This window comes from Anopheles ziemanni, chromosome 3 (genome assembly GCF_943734765.1).
Source record: "Anopheles ziemanni chromosome 3, idAnoZiCoDA_A2_x.2, whole genome shotgun sequence".
In the NCBI taxonomy this organism is placed as follows: Eukaryota; Metazoa; Arthropoda; class Insecta; order Diptera; family Culicidae; genus Anopheles; species Anopheles ziemanni.
This window is the reverse complement of record NC_080706.1, coordinates 44,971,713-44,991,771: the sequence shown is the minus strand read 5'-3', so window position 1 is coordinate 44,991,771 and position 20,059 is coordinate 44,971,713. Positions and strand designations below refer to the sequence as shown.

At 41.3% G+C, this 20,059-nt stretch overlaps 3 protein-coding genes and 1 non-coding gene across 4 annotated transcripts; 3 read left to right on the top strand and 1 right to left on the bottom strand.

The window, feature by feature from the left end:
* Nucleotides 1–15: 15 nt before the first annotated feature.
* LOC131284844 (MRN complex-interacting protein) lies at nucleotides 16–1,118 on the top strand. Its single transcript, XM_058313702.1, has 2 exons — nucleotides 16–69; nucleotides 138–1,118. The coding sequence occupies exons 1-2, from the start codon at nucleotides 19–21 to the stop codon at nucleotides 1,116–1,118; spliced, it is 1,032 nt and encodes a 343-aa protein (XP_058169685.1). The 5' UTR covers nucleotides 16–18.
* A 65-nt stretch (nucleotides 1,119–1,183) lies between these two features.
* LOC131287922 (probable Golgi SNAP receptor complex member 2) lies at nucleotides 1,184–1,978 on the bottom strand. Its single transcript, XM_058317016.1, has 2 exons — nucleotides 1,746–1,978; nucleotides 1,184–1,685 (listed from the first exon to the last, which is right to left on the bottom strand). Exons 1-2 carry the CDS (start codon nucleotides 1,877–1,879, stop codon nucleotides 1,184–1,186), a joined length of 636 nt encoding a protein of 211 aa, XP_058172999.1. The 5' UTR covers nucleotides 1,880–1,978.
* A 145-nt stretch (nucleotides 1,979–2,123) lies between these two features.
* Nucleotides 2,124–5,228, top strand: LOC131287820 (growth hormone-regulated TBC protein 1-A). The gene is made up of 5 exons (XM_058316905.1): nucleotides 2,124–2,149; nucleotides 3,455–3,750; nucleotides 3,831–3,977; nucleotides 4,044–4,226; nucleotides 4,309–5,228. The coding sequence occupies exons 1-5, from the start codon at nucleotides 2,124–2,126 to the stop codon at nucleotides 4,662–4,664; spliced, it is 1,008 nt and encodes a 335-aa protein (XP_058172888.1). The 3' UTR covers nucleotides 4,665–5,228.
* Trnav-cac (transfer RNA valine (anticodon CAC)) lies at nucleotides 3,253–3,325 on the top strand. Its single transcript has one exon. It is a non-coding gene; the product is annotated as a tRNA-Val (tRNA).
* Nucleotides 5,229–20,059: the final 14,831 nt, after the last annotated feature.

The window sequence follows — 20,059 nt, the reverse complement described above, 5'->3', positions numbered from 1 at the left end:
CAACAGTGTGCCGGGAAAATGCCTCAGGAATTGCGCGTAGTGCGTTGTTTTCAGTGTTCCAAATTCCAGGTTTGTCCGAAATTTGGTCGAAATTGGCCAGCTTATTAATTGTGGCTTTGGTTTTCCTAACTTTGAAGGTTGACATCGTCAAAAAAGCTAACAAATGGATGTGCAAGGTATGCGGTGTAAAGCAATCGCTGATGAAAGAATACTTCAGAGGTTCTGGAAAAGAATGCAGATCTGTGGTGCATGAGCTAACGGAACGGAATATTGCTACGGATGACCAGGAGGCTAAACTTGCCGAGTTTGTGTTACAGAACGATATTCAGCTTCCGAAACCCTCTACTCACACGCCAATGGTGGAGGGATCCATCCAAGAATCATCTTCGTCAAACGATTACATGCTTACCAACAATGTAGCTAGCAAATGGGATTCGTTTGTACCTAAAAAGGACGAGGAAGATGTGTCGGACGGTTTAGAATTGGAGAAAGCACTAGCACAAGTTTCTGACACACATTTCGACCGTGAAAAGGTGCATGTACCAGGTACAAGGAAGTATAGTGGAAATCGTTCAAGTAAATGGGGCCATTTTCGGCAAGTAACAGAAGCTGAATCGATTGAAGATGATTCGGGAGACCTTTTTAACGACCGACAGAAGTCAACAATCGACTATGTGAGTAACAATGAGGCAGGACCAAAAATTTCTAAACAAGCTCTTAATGTTAATCGACAGAGAACACCTCACATAAGTACAATTAATCAGCCTAAAGCGCTCGTCAATTTTCATCAGAAGAAACCTATCCACAGAGTACAGCCATGCGTTCCAATTGGTCATTCCGATTCCTTTTCTCCCATGGATGAAGAAACAAATACTGTGTGTAAGAAACGAAAACATCTAGATGCAACTGCTACACCGTTGATGAATTTCGGAAAACGCCCTACCAAGGAAAACTCATCATCTAAACCTTCGGCGGAAAGCGGTTCCTTATTCGAAACAGTATCGAAGAGACAAAACCTGGACAATGCTGGATCTAGCTGCGCCTCAAAGTGGGCTAAATTTGTGGCGGAGGATGAAGAAACGAACGGAAATCTTGACGATTTTTTGTGTCTTTCTTAGTATTGCAAATGATCATTTTCTAACACTCAGTTATGATAACATTCTTGCAAGCGTTTATTATGTAGCTAAAGAATCCAAAAATAAATAATTAAAAATATAATAACTGATGTAACAAACATTCCACCGTACATTACGTACTTGTCTTCCACAAGTCTTCGTTCAATCATTTTCATCGTTTGATTCGACAAACCCAGAGTACTTCCCACATCCATGATTCGCCTTCGAGCCCCTTTCAGTGTTTCGCGTTGAGATTTTAATCCATCCAAGACACTAGAACCAGTCCAGAGCATTTCGTCGACACCACGGTGCGCGTTTTGCATGGAATTATGATGCTGTAAGGAATAATCGATATCGATCGATGTCTCGGCATTGGCAGTGAACCGTTTGTTTAGTAAGCTTTCCCGTTCGGCCAGTTCCGCTGCCCGACGCTGTTTTTTATCTTGATACAACTTCAGAGCTGCTTGCAGGTGTCGGATATCGTATTTCAGCTGATCGACACGCATCTTGGCATTTTGCCGCTGGGCAACGGGCACTTTAAAGAGCAGTACATCCAACCTATCGCAGTTGCTGCAATGAAACGTGGCGAGTAAGATTTTACATTCTTGAGTGTTCTACCATTTACCTTACCCATTGACTATCGTGATTTTCTTTTCGATGTCCTGTTCGATTTCTCCAGAATCGTAACGCACGTCGTTTAAACGTTGAAAGCACTGTTGTGTTTCCTGGATCACACTATTCGTTTGCATATATAACGCCTCCATTTTCGTTGGTGGCCTGCCCAGCGATGCGAGTAAACTGATGGGTTATTGGATTAGCAAATGTTTAGCACAACACAGCACAATTATCACGTCTGCCGCAAAATCACTAAATACTGGTGTTGGCACAATCGTTTTGTTGTGACACGTACAAAATGACGGACTCCTCTTTACGAACCGTGCGACATCTATCGGTAAAATAATAAAGCTCAATGTTAACAAATGATAAATTTAAATTTCATTCCGGTTCATGAGTTCAACGTCCTCCAAGTTTCAGTACATTTAATTATATTTTATTGTGCTTTATTATAGGCAACAACAAAATTTTCTATGAATCATATTCCAACGGGCAATGGATCGTTTATTTTGAATAGAATTATGACTAAAGTTGAACTCGCTGCTCTAAACATCCTTCTGTCAAACTCCTTACGTCGAAATCGTATGTTTACGTTTTTTGTGCAACTTCACGGAAATCCCATATTCACAGAAACAACAATCTTATTTCCATCGGTTTTTCAGTGTGGCGTGAAAAGTTTATCGTTTGATGTCGAAAATGTGCCTGAATCATTTTAAAGTTGTATGTCTTCTAAAGCATTGTGTTGCGATGGTCGTATAGTGTGTTGATACTTCGATTCAGATTTAATTTTTGATATGGGATTGAACTTGTTTTGAATCCTATGGGAATCGGTCACATCAGCTGACGATCTGTGATTGCTAAGTATAGAGCGATAACGAATCGTTCGAGCCCAATTGATGTTAATATTTTCAGTCAATTAAAGACTCAAATCCCAAATATTAAACATCTTCTGCTCCAAAAGTCCGTTCTGGGTGCAGCACTGCGCAGAAAATCTAATTGTGGTGCCGTGCGTTGTATGAATAACAAGTAACCGATGGCTGTTTCAAAGTTCAGGTGAGTAATTCCAAGTTTTATTTGCTAAAATCGCCCAAAATTATCGAGCTTAACTTTTCCTATGCAAGTTGGCTTGTCGGTACAGTCATCTCTGCCGTGACCGGTTTGAGCATGTTGCATACTCTATTAGCATTGCGTGTATTGCATTGGTGGAGGTGCCAATAAAAGAAACAAGTTGGTTCACACATTTCTTGCCGGTAACATAATCGTATGTCAAACAATAGGAACGCACAACAATGAAACAATTATAGTTTTTCGGTCATTGCACCTGGTACAATAGGCCAGAAAAGACATTTGAAAAAAAGTTCCTGTTTGTTTACTTTGCTTTCGGTTTTCGCAAACGGTAAATTAGTTGCGTATGATCAAATTGCATTTAATGCACATGACATCAATGTGCATGTCGGGTTGAACAGTGAAACGTATACTTCGCGAGCAACTTGTACCGTGTTTAGCAGCTCTCTCTCATCGCGTTTCCGTAGTGTAGCGGTTATCACGTCTGCTTCACACGCAGAAGGTCCCCGGTTCGAACCCGGGCGGAAACAGGTTTCTCTTTTTTTTTCGTTTCACATAATTTATTTTTTGGCCACAGTGTTTTATTGTAATTTGTTTTTTTATTGATTAGTTAAAGTAATATGAAACATCATCATTTCTTATTTTGATATGTTTTACAGCGATGTCGACGAGTATGGCTTCAAACGGGAACCGGATTTTGACTACCAGTCATACGAAAACATTATGTCCAGCTACCTCACGGTGCTCACGACGCGAAGCATGCGTTGGCAAAAGTACCTTAAAGGCACAGACATGTTGAAGGACCAGAGTAAGCTGAAACGCTTTGTCCGCAAAGGCGTACCAGGTCCGCTGCGGGAGGAAGTCTGGATGAAATCATCCGGTGCGTTCCAGCTGCAGCAGAAAGAGCCAACGCTCTACCAGAAGTTGCTCACGTATGAGTACGATCAGGATATAGGTAAGACGAAATGAACGAACGAGAAGAGATGAAACTTTCACAGCAGGACTATTTTCATTTAACCTACTGTCAATCCTTAGCTGACCAAATTAAGCTCGACTTACCGAGAACATTTCCCGACAACATACATTTTGAACAGTACCAGGTAAGCCTGTACAATGTTTTGATTGCCTTTGCCCATCATAATCGGACGGTCGGATATTGCCAGGGCTTAAACTATATAGCAGGTACGTAGTTTGGTTCATCCGTCTTACGTTTCAAATACATTCTACCTCCTTTTTTCGCGCCGATAGGTTTGCTGTTGATCGTTACCAAAAACGAAGAGTCTACATTTTGGCTCTTGAAGGTGCTCATAGAAAACATTGTACCCCTGTACCATACGAAGACGATGGACAACCTAATCACCGACATTGACGTACTTAGCGAGCTGATTAGACTGCGAGTTCCAGACGTACACCGACACATCTTCGACTTGGGTAAGTGGGCAGTTTCTCGCGAATGAGTGACGCTAATTACTCCATTTTAGACACATACCTTACGTTATCCCCTCCTTCACAGGGCTACCGTGGCCGGTAATAGCGACCAAATGGTTCATCTGCCTGTACGCCGAAGTGGTACCGACGGAAACTGTGCTTCGCATATGGGATTGCCTGTTTCTGGAGGGTAACAAAATTTTGCTTCGAGTAGGGCTAACGATTGTGGTACGGTTGCGTCAAGAGCTACTCGCAACCGATGACATTTCGACGTTGATCGGCCAGTTTCGGTCGTTGGAAAAGTCCGGCGTGCTCATGGATTGCCACGAGTTCATGAAGAGCGTGTTCAAGGTACCGGGCAATCTGCGCCGGTCGCAGATAAATGCACTACGGCAAAAGTTTTACAGCGAACGGATGGCAAACAAAAGCAAAGGCTCCTAGGGGTTGGAGAGCTATATTCAGAAGAGATATAGACTGAATATAGTATAATTGAAAGCATGTTCGAACATGCCGGCTGTTGCCAGCACCCGCACATCTGAGCTCGAGTCGATGAACAGTGTATTATCCAGAGCAGCATCTGCTTTAGTTAATGCACTGTTTATCGGGAAGGGTCTCAGATATGCTATGTTTTTACTCTGCGCGAGAAAATGTTTTGATTTTACTACACCGACCCATCGGCATCTAGTACCAGCTGTTATAGCCTGTTTGAGTCTATTAGGCAAATTTATTATTTCTTCTAAATAATTATTACGCTTTCGTACGTTATGTTTATTTGTTACAATGGTATATGAAAAGTTATAGTTCAATTCAAGCTCCTCTTTTAAGTTGCGCTCATAAGGGAGACAATAAAATTGGGCTGTATTTTGAGTAGTTTAGTAAGATCAAAAGCTTTATGCAACCGTTTGAGTGTAGTTACTAGGTAAGGCATGAATTATAAGCTGGTTTCTCTATTATCATCCACCTTAAATGTGAAGAACAGAAGTGTTTCAAACCTTTTAAAATCTAAAGATCCGATCAGATACCATCAATTTTGCATAATCTCCGACCATGGCAACCTGAGAATGTGTTAGTATCGGTAAAAAAAACTCTTGAACCTGCTCGTTTCTCCTAGAGCTATGATCATGTCCTAACTTAATCTTCAACTTTACGAACAAAATACCATTTCGTGGTGCTTTGAATTTGAATTATGCCTAAAACAAGTAATCCTAATCGTATTTCCTTGCATTAGTTCCATTTCCAAAATAACACTGCCTAGTAGAATAGCATATCTTGGCTCAAGCGTATCAACGTTGTTAACAAAACTCCGGTAACGTAAACTATAAGGACGTTTTTAATGTAATCAATGAGACTAAAATAAAGTATCAAAACTACATTTATAGAAGCTTTAAAAAATGGTGACAGATTTTCTCAATAGTAGCGTTGTAGTGAAAATTTAAAGTTAAAGCATACTATCAATATAACATATCTTATAAATTTTACGCTGAATAATGGTAATCAATAAAAAAATTTATCCATTCATAGCTTTTGTCGAGTTTGTTGATTGTTTTTTTTTAATATGATGTAAATTTAGCGCAATTGCGTAATATTTTTATGTCTATATAGATTTCGAATGGCACTTAAACTGGTGAGAAATACTTTAAGCATATTCCAGAGTTAAAAAAAGATAAATAGGTGCGAAAACATGTAATTCCAGGAACAAATTGTAAGGAACATCTCAATAAGTCTCGACATATTTCAGCAAGGTGAAATTTTGCATAAGGCGAAATTGAATCCCAAAGGAATTCACTAATAGCAAGTCACACACACGGTCAGTTGAGAAATGCCACGAAAAAAAAGAAGAAAAGCTGTCTCTTGGTAATGGCTCGGAATCCCCACGTGTGGCCCCATCGAGGCCACGTGTGGTACACGTTTCTGCCACCCGTTAAGTAAAGGTTGTAGAATCGGTTGACTCAATTACTTTTCGTGAGGACACTGAAAGCGCGATGATGTGTCTGTTTTCGATGAATGAATGAATTATTTTGTCAACGGTCGTGACAGGTCTGCAAAAAAGTAGATTTAATGTCTTCTATCAAGTTATTAGTCATACGACACCCATGGGAAATTAGCAAAATAGTAAAACTTTTAAACTGATAACGCTTCATGACACGATATGAACGGTGAGATTGGTAGTTGCTCGCCTTATTCATTATCTTTATTAGTGCTGTAAATTCACTGATGAGCTTATGATGACTGACAAAATGTAATTTTTTTCAAAAACTATTAAGAGGCATGCGGTTTAACCCATGCTCAATGCAGGGATAAATATGTTATATGAAGTCACGAAAGACTGTCCCGAAAAGTCTTAAAGAATTCGTTTCAACCCAAAGGGCTTTTTGTCAACAAGGTTATGGGAGGGCACAATGTTGGCACGCTCGTGGGTCCGGTTTTTCCCAGCTGTCAAAAATTGCAAACGCTAATGACCACCGTGCACGTCATCATGGCAAACAATTATCTAGCCCCACACCCGCCATTGGCCACACAAGCCCTCCCGGGCGAAATGCAGGTCTAATGAGAACCCGTAGCATTTGTTGTCCCGTAACGGTTTGCATGAGATTGCTAGAGCTTCAATGCAAATGTTGGGCATTGTATTTTATTAACGTGCCACAAAGTGCAAACTTTTCCGTCCCCTGGGACCAGTGTCCCCGGTCCCAAGATGGCCGTAAACGGTTATCAAACAACCGCCAGATCCGAGTTACCACCTCTTTCGCCTTTCGCTGCTGGTTGGTCAAATGTGCCAATTCCAAGGACCACCGTGGCCATACTGCAGGCGGTTGGATTATTGGTTTAACCATCCGCTCTCCCTTGTGAGCAAAGAAAATACGGAACAAAGAAATGTGGCGCTTTCGGGTGCAACTAAATTGAACCCACGGGATTTCAGTGACATTCCCCAAATGAGGTCAAGTTTGATTTAGAAACCGGTGGCCGACTTATCGGGAAGCCAACGTTTCCCCGTGTTATTTTTTTATATTCCACGAAAGGAATAGAGAAATAAAGACAACAAATAGATTTCTTGATGAACAGACCAATTTGCGCATGGGTGCCATTTCTTGCAATTGTTAGTCACATATGTTTGAAAAGGAATACGCTCTGACAGGATGTTAACATATTTTGCCTAAAGGAACAGTTAAAGGATACACGTTCAGATCTTCCGCAAGTTCGACACTGGTCCCTTACCTCGCAGCAAAGAGGGCCCCAAGCAGCTATAATTTGCAGGCCCCAAAAACATACACTACATTGACCAATCAATATTGTAGATCAAAATTAGCAAAATTTCAATTTAGATCAAGCTGTACAATTTCCTTCATATTTTGCCATTGAAATGTTTTCAATACCAAAAGCCTTATATTCAAACCCTTATTTCATGCGAAACCATAAATAAATTTCTAAGAGAATTGTCTTTCGCGGCTATAATCAAAATTGACAAGTATTTTATTTTTTAAATTTTTTATTTGATAACTTTTTAGCCGTTTGTAACTGAAAAAGTACTTTTTTAATGATTACTATTACATTTGATTATGTGCAGGACATTACTTTGCTAATCCATGTCCATTATTCTTAAATTATTCTGCGAGTTTTCATTTTCTTTACATCTCTACCCTTATCTCTTTAATGAATGGTCAATCTTTTATATTTTAACCCAGAAAAAACACGAACCCGTAACGTTTGATAACTATTTCTTAATCAAAACACAATTCCAGTAATCCATTTGTATCATTCTCACATTTTAATATTCTTCATTTACATTACATTCGAATGTAAATTTTCAAACGCATACGACAAGATGATTGATAAGACAAGCAACTTTATAAAAATAATAAAAAGAATTTGATCATTAAAATTTGAAAAAAAAATGAGTAAAAAGCACGTGGTCCCCGGAAGCTCGGAGTTCCAAGCAGCTGCTTAGTTTGCTTACCCGATGATCCTCCCTATTTTCCTCGCAGTGCACGCTTATCATGCAGTTTCTGGCAAGTGGTGTTTTTTTTACGCACCACATCATCCTACATGCTTACTAGTTGGCAGATTCCTAGTCGTAATTTGTCTCTGACGATAATATAATAGAACCACTGTTTGCTGACCTAGAAACGTGTGCCTCTACGGGGCGGGAATGTTATTTTGTCGCATAACTATTTGATTAAATTTTATCCGGTTTATGACATTCTTATCGTACCGGATACAGCTCGGTTTGGTCTGCATTTAATTCTCAGGGTCAGACTTTCTGCGGTTGCTTTATTTATGTCTCTCTCCGACCAAAAACTACAGTTCTGGTTTATCCTTGCTGCATGTATGAGTTGATTGATGCATTGTGAGATATTGCTTTCAACCCGGGATTGGTACCATTTCTGCTCAGTAGCGAAAAAAAACTAGCCAAACCATTCTCATTTATTATTTAGCATTATGCACATGGCAGCACGGCTATTTTCTAATACTTTTCAGTTTCTTCAGCAAACATTATGTGGTGTATGCATTTGAATGATCTTTAGGATAGGAACACGTGATAGCATTTAAAAGACAATTCTTTCCGATGTTGTCTACCGATATTGTCATTTATCAATAAATAAAATAACATATTAACAGTTTATTCACGGTGCATTAAACAAAACGACGTAGGACGTTATCGTGAAAATTATCAAATAAGCCTTTTTAAGCCATTATGGGTTTTTTTTTCTTGGATAACGTATAGACTATTATTTAGTCTTGAAATATGCTATACGGCTTTACCTTCTTTTAGTATTTTAAATTGATAAAAAAACACCTGGCTCCCGTGCTCGTTGAGAGCAACTTGCTTAAAATGAAAAACTTCCCTTTTACGACGTAAGGACGAGACAAGATATTCTTAATTTTAATTGCTTCCAAACTAATGACTTTCCCAGGTGCAATTTGTCATGTGGCTACGCAGTCACGCGGTTGCCGGGCTGTGGATGCTCGAATGCGCCATCCCGGGGCCGAACGATGGGGGCGTTAATAATTCTCCCTTTTATTTTCTTAACGGCCGTGGTCTCATTTCTCACCGTAGCCATCCGACGCTTTGGCGAAAAATGCAAAAACACAGCAAAATAGCGAAACAACAAACCCATGGATCCTCGCAGCATAAGATTGATGGTAGCAATTGCTCGCTGTAACGAAGTGAAAATAATTCGATGCCGCAACGAAGATGGGCGCGCATTAATCGGACCGGTGGCGGGCGAAATTATTAATCCTTCTGGCAGTATATAAAAATTCTCTATACGTCCGAGGCCATCAATCAGCATTACATCACTCGATTACACCGTTGGAGTATGTCACAATTTTCGTCCATGACCGAGTACGTCGAGGAACGGCACCAGCGGAACGGGTAGCCAGATTAGCTGGCCTTACGACGGCCAATCTTCACTTTAACCATCTTTGCATTCCGTTTCCGGCTGCGGGAGTTCATTTGGTTTGGGAATTTGGAGCTTACGTTATGAATGGAATGGAGCTTACGTTATGAATGGAATGGAGACGCTTGCAAACAATAGTCCATTTTTAAATTCGCCATAAAACTGTCCGTAACTGTAAAACTTATAATTACGAACTAAATATGGTAGATTTAAAAAAATGAAGACTTACTACAATATTTTTAATTAATAAAGTGAGCGTCTCTTTATTGTTTGTATTGTAAGTTATATTGAAATTTCAGTCGAAATAACAATCAACCCATATGATAAAGGCCGTTCTTATGTACTTACCAGATTGTTTACGAACGTTTATTTCGGACGAGTTAATCTTGCTCTCTACCGTTCTGAATTTAATTTTTTTTATCAGTATTTTGATTTTATTATTTAATTCATTCGTTCTCTGCCTTTGTTGTCTTCACATTGTTTAACAAACGACTCAGCAACGAAAGTTATAGTTTTATAAACAACTGTTATTTTTCTTCCTCTCTTCTGGTGTATTGTTACAATTCTTCCGTTAGTAAACGCACGTGTCGCGTTTCATTTCTTACAAAATAAAAAAAAAACACAACTACTCTACGCTGTCTACTACTACAGATGGCGATACGGTTAGTTTAATTCTTCTAGTTTTCACCGACACGTGAAGAGGTCGTAAAGGAAGGGGGAAGAACAGTGACCTATGTTCTGTGCTTGAAGGTGGTGATTTTACAAATCCAAGTTCTAAACACCCCCCAGTCGCTCACATCCGATCGTTCGCCTATGGTTGTCCCACGTTTATTTTTATTGCACAGTGCATTTAAGTGCATACAGCACTTTACATCGAGCGAATTTCGGTTCGGTTGTCATGTTGCAGTTGTTCATGCTTCCGAAGTAGAAATCTTTTGCATTATATTGGAACCGTGTTTAGTTTGCATGGTAGCTACAATTCTTTTCGCATTGAAGTATTCTAGTGGCTAAGAGGGCTCATCGTACTATCTTTAGCTCCGCAAATGCACATTCAGATAGTTTGATTTCTTGCTTTGTTTTATAACTTTTCCCATAGTGAAATCTCACCGAATGGGTGTATTAAGTCACATTTTATATTCTATACAAATAGTTTTGGTAGATGCAGTTACTCAAATCAGTTTTCACGTTGTTTGAAAATGACGATTTCTAGAGCTAACATGATAGGTTGCACACTGTATATCAGTGGTGTTTTCATCAAGTTCTACAGACCTTCTACCAGATTCGTTTTCTATACATAGCGATAATTTATACATTTATAACCGTTCTTTCAACCTAAACGCTCAATATTGCGCGGTGCCATATCTGTTGTTTTCATTTGGTTAACAACTGCAAACTGTTTCCTCAAAACAGCTTTCAAACAGTTTCCTGTTAGCCTCAATTTATTTTATTTCCTTTAAAGAACATGTATCACGTTTGTTATCGATTTTGTGGCTTATGTGGCCATGTAAATTTTCCATCAACTTGAGCTCGAGCTCATAACTTATGAGATTGTTTATTTTCGCAGTTGAAACGTTTCGCCCAGTGTTGTGAATAGTTTATTCAGTTTACTTCGTCTCGTCTGATGTACAATGTTTTTACGATTGGGCATATAAAAAAAAATGAAATAATTTTCGTCCATTCCTCGGCAGTTGTGTACTGAACTGGTATTGATACTGTTTCTTCTATGCTTCAATATATTACCTACAAACACATCGAAGCTACAAGAGGGATACTCCTATTTGTTTCAATTGCGTTTTCGTAAACAATTTCTCGAGATATCTTTAATGCAATGCCATGATTGCTTCGGTAATACTCAACATTTTTAAATCTCCGCTTGAGCCGGCTATGTTTAGAGGAAATTCCCCGTGAAACTTTACTTTGTGTTCCACCATTGTATATTATGATTCTCAAAGAGCGATAACTCTTTTTCGTTAATATTGGTTGTTTTTTTTTTAGAAATATTAGTAGTAGTTAGTTCACCCTGTAATGTTTTCTACGTTCATCTTGCTTAGTTACACTAATTTATTTCAATTTTTTGTGCGTAATTGCTTTCAATTGTTCATTATACCCATCCGTGAGCCCCCGGTACAAAGTTACAATCAATGTTGGTACGCCGCCATCGGGGTTTCATGGCATTTTGAACTGTGTCAAACATGCTTTAACACCCTACAATTCACTGTGCATAATTTGTAAATGTTAGCCTCTTGCGAAATGCTTTGTTCCCCATGCTACATGTACATGGAAGATTTACTTTTTTATTCGTATCCTTTTTCTTCCCGTGTCCTCTTAGGTAAGGTTAGGACACATGTAAAGCCACCGCTGCTTGTTATGAAAATATTGGATTATTCCCACTACACTGGCTCGTCTTGCGTTTGGGATTGTTGTTTTGTTCGATTTTTCTTTGTTTCGATTCATTTTAAGGCCAATATCGCTCGAGAACTTACGTTCAGAAAATCTACACCGATACCAGCGTAGCAAATTGTCGTAACCTTTTGGGTGGACGTTAGGAATTTTCTTGTGCTTTCTTCTTGGTAACTTTGTCTTAGATGTTCACTTGCGTTGCAAAATAAACCACCAACGTGTGAAAGGATGATGTAAAACTATGTTGACAGAATGCTAACGTACATGGGTGTATTTACGTTCTTCCTTTTGAGCGTTGGAGTTGCATAATGGACCAATGTTTGACTGTGCTGTTGCCCAATCTTTTGGGTGACATTACTAGTGGTCGACTTTAAAGAGGATTACAATTTGGTTTTGAAATGTTTCAAACCTTTTTGCGGCTTTCATATGATTATTTTGCTTGCTCACATAACCATTAGCTAACACAATAGCTATAACGCCAACAAGGGATCACATTGTATTTTAATAAGTAAAAGAAAATACTTAAAGAAAGTAAATCATATATTATCAAAACGTTTCTATTAAAATCCTGTTTCCACTCTGTTGAAACAATATAAAACATAAATAACAGTTTATGTTAAGTATTTTGAAAGATTTTAATAAAATTTTATCAAACTCTATGTATTTGAATAGTTCATGGAAAAAAGCTTTAACATAATTTTAATCAAGAAATTTAAAAGTAAATCCGACAAAATAATAAGCGTACTTTTCATGAAGTGGTTTTTAAGTTTATGCCACTAGAGTGAAATGTGAATGAAATTCGATTATTTTTTCCACCACCCCCTACTGCCCTTCAACACAACGCTACACTTTATACTACCAAACCCAACCCAAACCGCGGGTCGGTTCACCGATCAATCCATCAATCAATGGAAACCGATTTTTTATTAATCCAAAACGATTAGCGAGTACCGTAACCGACGGTTTGCCCATTGTTGGCAGGAAATCGGAAACGAAAGGAAATGTTGAAGTGGAAGGCATCGGCAGGGTGACCTCTGCCACTGTCTCGAGAGTAGCTCGAGTTCGGTCGGCAGCGTGGTTCCGGTCAACGACAGTGTCATTCAATTTAACCACTGCCTGTTTCTTGCCAACGTGTTTGGTTCGGCCGTGCCTACCCTTTCGGTGTCAATGGGGCGCGCACGCAACGCACGGGGTCGACGAGGGAAAGGAAGCGAAAAAAGTTTGCTTCAATTTTTCATCCAGCGAACTTTCACTTTCCCTCCAAATCAAGGGAGAATAAGGAGGATCGGTTGGCCAAAGCAGTGCGGCAAGTTTTGATTCCTCATCGTTCCTCGTGTCATGGGTGTCATATGAGAATATGGTCTGCATGTGTTAGGCCACACGGTGTGTTGGAGTCCGGTCGTTGACATTTGTTGATTTGAAGCTACGAAATCGTTTTTGTTGATTACTATACGAAGTAGACAGAATAAACGCAAACCGAAACAGCACTCTCATTCGTCACTGAACCATACGGTATTATATATTCCAAAGAATCCAAAGAACAGTTATTGAGTAATGTAGCACAAATCAAATGTTTAATTCCATATAATCCGTCTCAACCCAAGGTAGCGTCGGCGCGCTCTTCCCGAATTGAATTTTAATTTAATTAAACACCGAAAGCTTCGTCAGCTTTCCGTGACGTCGTGCAGTGTTATCAACCCGCGAAAGGAAGATCCTGTTGACAAGTTATTTTACGACCCACCCGTTAAGTCCGTAAAGCTGGCATTGGGTTTTTATTTTGGTTAGGAAAGAATTTACTCAATTCAACATTTCAACACCGAGTTTCTGGATAAAAACCAACGGCCAAGCAAAGGATTTGATTGCGGAAGTTTCATCGGTTCATTGTTTAGCCAACGGCAGCTAACAGGTGGGGGGATGCACGTCCTCTTCGGCGGCCATGTTAGGGTGTACAATCAACTCGTGCGAGAAAGACAAAAGAAGCCACAAATCATAATGGGCATCGTAAAATTTGGGCCACAGGGAGGATGGAGAAACAAACGACAGGCACCCGGCTTGGGGACGAAAGAAAAGCTGGCTTGTTTAGGTCACTGCTTTAGGGATTTCGAATGGGGAAAACCTTCGCATCACTTAAAGCAACCGGAGGTTTCTTTTATTTTCTTTTAAATCCGGATATGTCATCGTGAAAACAATCGGAAAACGGTTAAGAAGTTGGTGGTTCCCTTACGTAATCTTAAAGTGGATTCGATTGGACCGATGCCGGGTGAGTGGTTGTTAAAAAAGTTACGCTGACAAAGAAAAAACACAAAAACATACTCAAAACCATACACACATATACCAATGACACTCTTAGCTGCGAACCACAACATTCGTAACCGAAGCCAGGGAAGAAGTAAACTCTACCCTCCCGGGCCAAAAGCGGCGAGCATGTGAATATTTACATTTTCTTGATTTGCCTTTGGCAGCGTGGTTCGATGGCGCAGGAATTGGTTGAGTTTTTGGATTTGTTGTGTGTTTTGTTTTTTTGTCCAGTCGCTGAGAGCTGACGTCAGACGGCGATGGTTCTGGTGGGTATGGCCGGCCGGTTTGGTTGGCTGATCAATAATGAAAACATGTCGAAGTTTGCCGTGGTCCGGGCGCCGAGCATTAGGGAATCGCTTGCCCCTTGGAAAAGGTCGCCCACACCTCCCAATCGCCCTTTCCCACCCAGAGCGATGGGTGGCACTGCTTGCGACCTGACGTTTGTCACCTTCTCCCTTTTCCACCGGGATGCCGAGTTTTTTTTACTCCACGCGGTGGACACGCAATGTGAATATTAAATTAGTGCCAGAGATTAAATATAAATAAATATCTTTCTATCGCTCCGTGCGTTCGCTTGGTTCGCTGGTTAAAAGGGGGCACAACTAACATGCACCCTCCTTCCATACCTACGGCACAAATGCACAAGAATGCACACAGGTCCTCCAAGGTCTCGGTAATCATCGTCCGCAAAGGGTTGGTTTATTTTGGTCGCGGTCGCACGATCTCTTCCCGTTTGCTTCCAGAGGAATGGTTTGGGCATCGCGAATTGTGTTTTTGTCGACATTAAACATACATGTCCACGCGATGCTGGCGGTTTATAACATATTCCCTTCATTGTTCGCGGGTCATGGTTTAAATGTTTCAGTCGCTTACGCTGAAAACGACAGTGGATGGTGTCTTTCTTTAGAGAGTTTTGATTTCCATTTTTTACCTTCCCTTGCGTCCCATTGGATCTTGTGTTGTTATCAATTTTGAATGGTTTGTCAGATCCACTAGCTATTTTCTCCCCGCTTTCTTTTACTTATTTCACCGGTTGAGGATCAAAATAGCATCATCCGCCAATAATAGATGGGTCAACTTGAACGCAATCTTCACATTGGTAACACATTTTTGCTGAGAGCTATTTTTAACTCTCTTTGCCGCAAACACAGAAATCAGTGCTCGGCAAAAGCTTTTCGATGGCATTAAACTAAGTATTATGCTCACTGGGCACACCATTCTATAAGTTTAATAAGAAATTAAATTTTGAATTTTCTTTGCTTACCTTTTGGGTTTTTAAACTGCACTTCCATTTATTTTAGTTTACCTAGTGTCCTAAATGTGTTTTGTGTTTTCAACGGATTGCAGTACTATTTGAATTATAAAATATAAAGTAATTGAAAAGACACATCTGTTCCTTGTGTTGTCCGAAAGATTCGTTCAAAGAGGTGTTTGCCACCCTTTGACGAACCCTGCATAAAATGATCGAAAACGGTAAAAACGTCTTCTTTTCATCAATGGTTGCCCTCCTAGTGTTCTGTAGCCGTTCCTTTCCTGACCATTATCAAAAGTCCAGTTGCTAGCCATAGTCCACGTGAACCGAAGTTGCTTCGTAACAGCTCGAAACGCAAGTAAATGTCTTAAAAAAGCGAAACAAAAACGCAAACTGCACTATCGGAAAGTTCGCCACCAGCTTCTTACACTTACAACAAGCAACCTTACGGGAAGGCGAGGAAAGAAAGTGCAAAGTGGAAGCCTGACCTAGTACGGTCGAAACAACTGCAGTGAGTCGAGTGCGTTCCTTCGGAAGGAACGAATCGAGGTACGCTCGGTACGGTCGGATTGCTGCAATCCGGCAATCCGGACGGCCCAAGGAAGCAATCGATTACCAGCAATCGACGCTGCGCTGACGGTCAAGGGGCAGCTTGAGAACATTTCCGAAAAACTCTCAATGCCGTACCCTCGACGAGGGGCGCAAACACACTTTCAACATGCGAATGCTACAAACGGTTCCCCCAAGTGCCGGGGCAGATGGAGCGTGGCTCGACCATTCAAACAACCCCAATCGAAGCGCACCGGTATTGATTGCATCAAACGATTCCACCCCATTGCCCATCGTGAAGCAGAAAGTGAGCTAAAAATGGAAAGTACACACATTTTTAGCGTCCACCACTACCTTCCTAAGAAATCTCGCTGATATGTTTGAACAGAGTGATTTTCTAATCACCCTCACCCTTAGCCAACCCACTCAAGCGCTCCCACACACACATTGTCCCTATTTTTCTTCGCTCCTTTCAACCGTTGGGGAGTGCTTTTACCCCGGCGTTTGTCGTGGTCTCCCGTCTCTTGACCTCAGCCCGGAGTGAGGTTAACCAGTCGAAAGGGGTGGAAAAGCTATCGCCTTGTGGCTTCGGTGCGGCCCACCACGGCGGGTGGATTCAATAACTCTAATGGGTGGACGCAGCTTAAATAATTGAGAGTGCCCTCCCGGGTGCGCGCTGCTTCGTCCGGAACTGTCCCGCGACCCGCCCAGCAACAAACGGCGACGGGTTGTTTCAACCAAAACAGTAACGAAACGTCGAACCGAGCGCGATGAATATTTCATTGAACGATTTCACCGGCAGTGGAAAGCGTGGGTGCCGCGGGGGAAAAATTGGTATGACAAATTTCGACGCCAGTTCGGTTGGCCGAACGGCTCATCCCGGTTGGCTTTGGGGGCTTCAATTAATCTGAATTACGGGGCGTAGTTAATAGACAAACCGGCGTAAATATTGTAACGAAAGCGAACGAATGAAAACACCGCCGGAGGCACTCCGGATAATTGCGCATAATTGTAGTCGGAAAATTCGACAACCCAAAGGAGCGCACTGCAGCGACGAAAGAAGGTAGTTAGAGCGATAATCAATACTTGTCGAGGTAGCAATTTAATATTTTCTAACGTTGCTTAGGATCTGGGAAGGGATGATGATGAAAGTGATGTTTACTTTATTGTGAGTGGGGATGATTTGATTATTTCATCAACTTCCAGCCCATAGTGTATGCCGAAGAATGTCGGAAATCGGCTGCTATTATGTAGATTACGACTTCCTACTGCATTTTAATCATTGCGAGTGAACAAATGGTGCGAACAGTGGAAGCATTGAAGTCCCCACTCATCAACAGATAGCTTGATGAATAATTTCTCCGTGTGAAGCAGCTGCACTTTGCACTTTACACCTGTGCCCGTCGATGGCCACTATTTATCCCCGCAACCGATGAGTGGTTAATGGATTTATGAGGCGCAAAGACTATAAACAGGCCGGGTGTATCGTTCTCCTACGCACATTCCCATAAACCATTTTCACTCGAGGCGGGGAGCACAGACGAGCCAAACGAGTGTTTGAAGAGATCAATTATATATCCTTCGTCCACCGGCGTGTGTAGCTTTGTGTGTGTGTGTGTCTGTGTTTGTGTGACGAATGAAATTATCTCATTAACTTTCCCCACCCTTAAGGACATCCAAGAATTGACGGGTAATTGGCTGCACAACGAAACCGACCCGGGGCGGAGAAATCATTCTCGCCGCGGGCAATATTATTAATTGGCAGCAAGCAAGCAACAGCACCGACGGCACGCGTGCCACGAGAAGAACTCAGCACACACGGTGGGCGCATTATTTTTCGTTGCCATGTTGAGCATGAGAACAACATTTAATAGGGACCAGTTTGATGGTTGTTTTTCACGCGTGCGAGCTCGTTCGGAAATGAAATGGAACGATGCATGACATCAATCAGGAGAGAAGTCACCAAATACTGAGTCATACACACACACACACACACCCACGCGCACACTCAGCCATGTTGACGGAAATGAAAGCATCCTTCCTTTCAACCCGACGTGCCCGGTTCGCATTTTCGTTGGCCGGGAGATGGCCGGGGAAAAGCAAAGCACCAAACCGTGGCATGTAATGTCGCCGTTGCCGGTGCTGTCGAGCCCGGTGACCATTAAACTGGCATCATAAATAAGTTAGCCCGCTCCGCTCCATTTGAAGCCGCTTCGCACAACGAAACGCTCGCACGGGAGTTGGGCACGCATCGCTTTCAAGCGGTGGATCAATAGATGTTGTTCGGTAGTTTTTAGTAGGGGCTGTCGTGTGGAGGAATGGAACGGTACAGAATTCGTTGTAGATCGGTTTTTCTTTTTTGAATAATTTCATTTTCCACAAATTATGTATAGCAAATTGGGCAACAAAAGTTCACAGATTGGATATCGTTGGAATTTTTAGCTGTAAATTTAAACAGTACTTCATGGGCTTAGTAAACCCATCCAAACATATCTGGCCGCACTAAAAGGTTTATAATATGAGTTATAGAATTAGAAGCAAACAAGTATAAATATATACAAAGAAAACAACAACATGTGATAACTAGAGGAATTCATTTTACTGTTGTATCTAAAGGACTTAAAATCATAACTAGCCTACTGCAAAAACTTATCACTCATAAAGCTGCATAATTTTAGCACAAAAGAGTATGCTATTACTATGTATTAAAGTTTTAAATATCCAACTGAACATACGATGAAACACAATCTAAGGTAAAACAAAAAAAAAACAGTTCAAAAAATAATTCAACAAAGTGACCGCATTTCTAGTTCGTTAAGTTGACGAAAAAGTAAATAAAGAAAATGCTTGTGAACCGTTTTAAGAAACTATATTTTCAACACGGCCAGTTTTTATAAAATACAACCTAGCGTCATTCAATACGCATTGGATTTGTATTCATTACCATTAAATTGATGAATGAATCTGGTTCCATTTGCAGTTCACCGCTAACCGCTGATGTTCATCTTTTTCTCTCCGAAACACGATATCCCAATTCCGATTGCAACCAGATTGAAGCTTAATTGTGGACAGCCGATACCCGGTAAAAGGGTAAATACAAATTAAACCAGCTTCACACCAGCTCGACTTCGCAATCAACCGGTCGAATGTCGATACAAAATGCGTACAGCCAATCAACCGTTTGTTGTCATTTTCGGGCCATCGGGGTTTCTCCCAACTTTCCCATCCCAGTCCAGAACCAACCCGACCAGGGTAAATCACAATAATCAGCGTGGTTGAGTTTAATTTGTTGGTTTAACACCCAAGCCGATACGTTGGCTGGTGGCCGTTTCGTTTGTTCGGCTTTCGTACTTCTCCTGCCTTTCATACCGAAGAAGTTGTAGCCCTCCACCCGAGTTCCGATGACGCGAACAATGATGGGCAAAAAGAACACGCTGCCACCTAGCAAGCACGGATACATGGTGGGACGTTCATCGGCCATCGGCCCACACGGGCGTACGTAGCAGCAACGTATCGACGCTCGGAAATGACGCCAGCGTGCCATGCCGTGCAGCGGTCGCATTCGGTTCCATCCGGTGCGGTACCGTTGGGGTGCCAGGTACATGGCCGCAAGCGTCAGGTCAGGGCGGACTCTTCTCCGACAGTTGACATTCAGACACGCAAACAAACAACTTTCGGGACCACCACATGGCGTGTTGTCCCTCGGTCGACAACGCCACGGTGCACGGGTTCGCATCAAAGTTGTTCTCCAACCCGGGAACGGTAAGCACGAAAATGGGTGCTATGGCAAATGGGCATATTAAACCACACAACAAGCTAAAATGGCTGCCAATAAAAAGAAAAGTGTTAAAATTTGAAAGTTTAATGTGAAGTTGTTAGAAACAAAATCAAAATAAACCAGGTCTGGTTACGTTTCGAAAAAATTATCGACCCACCGCTTC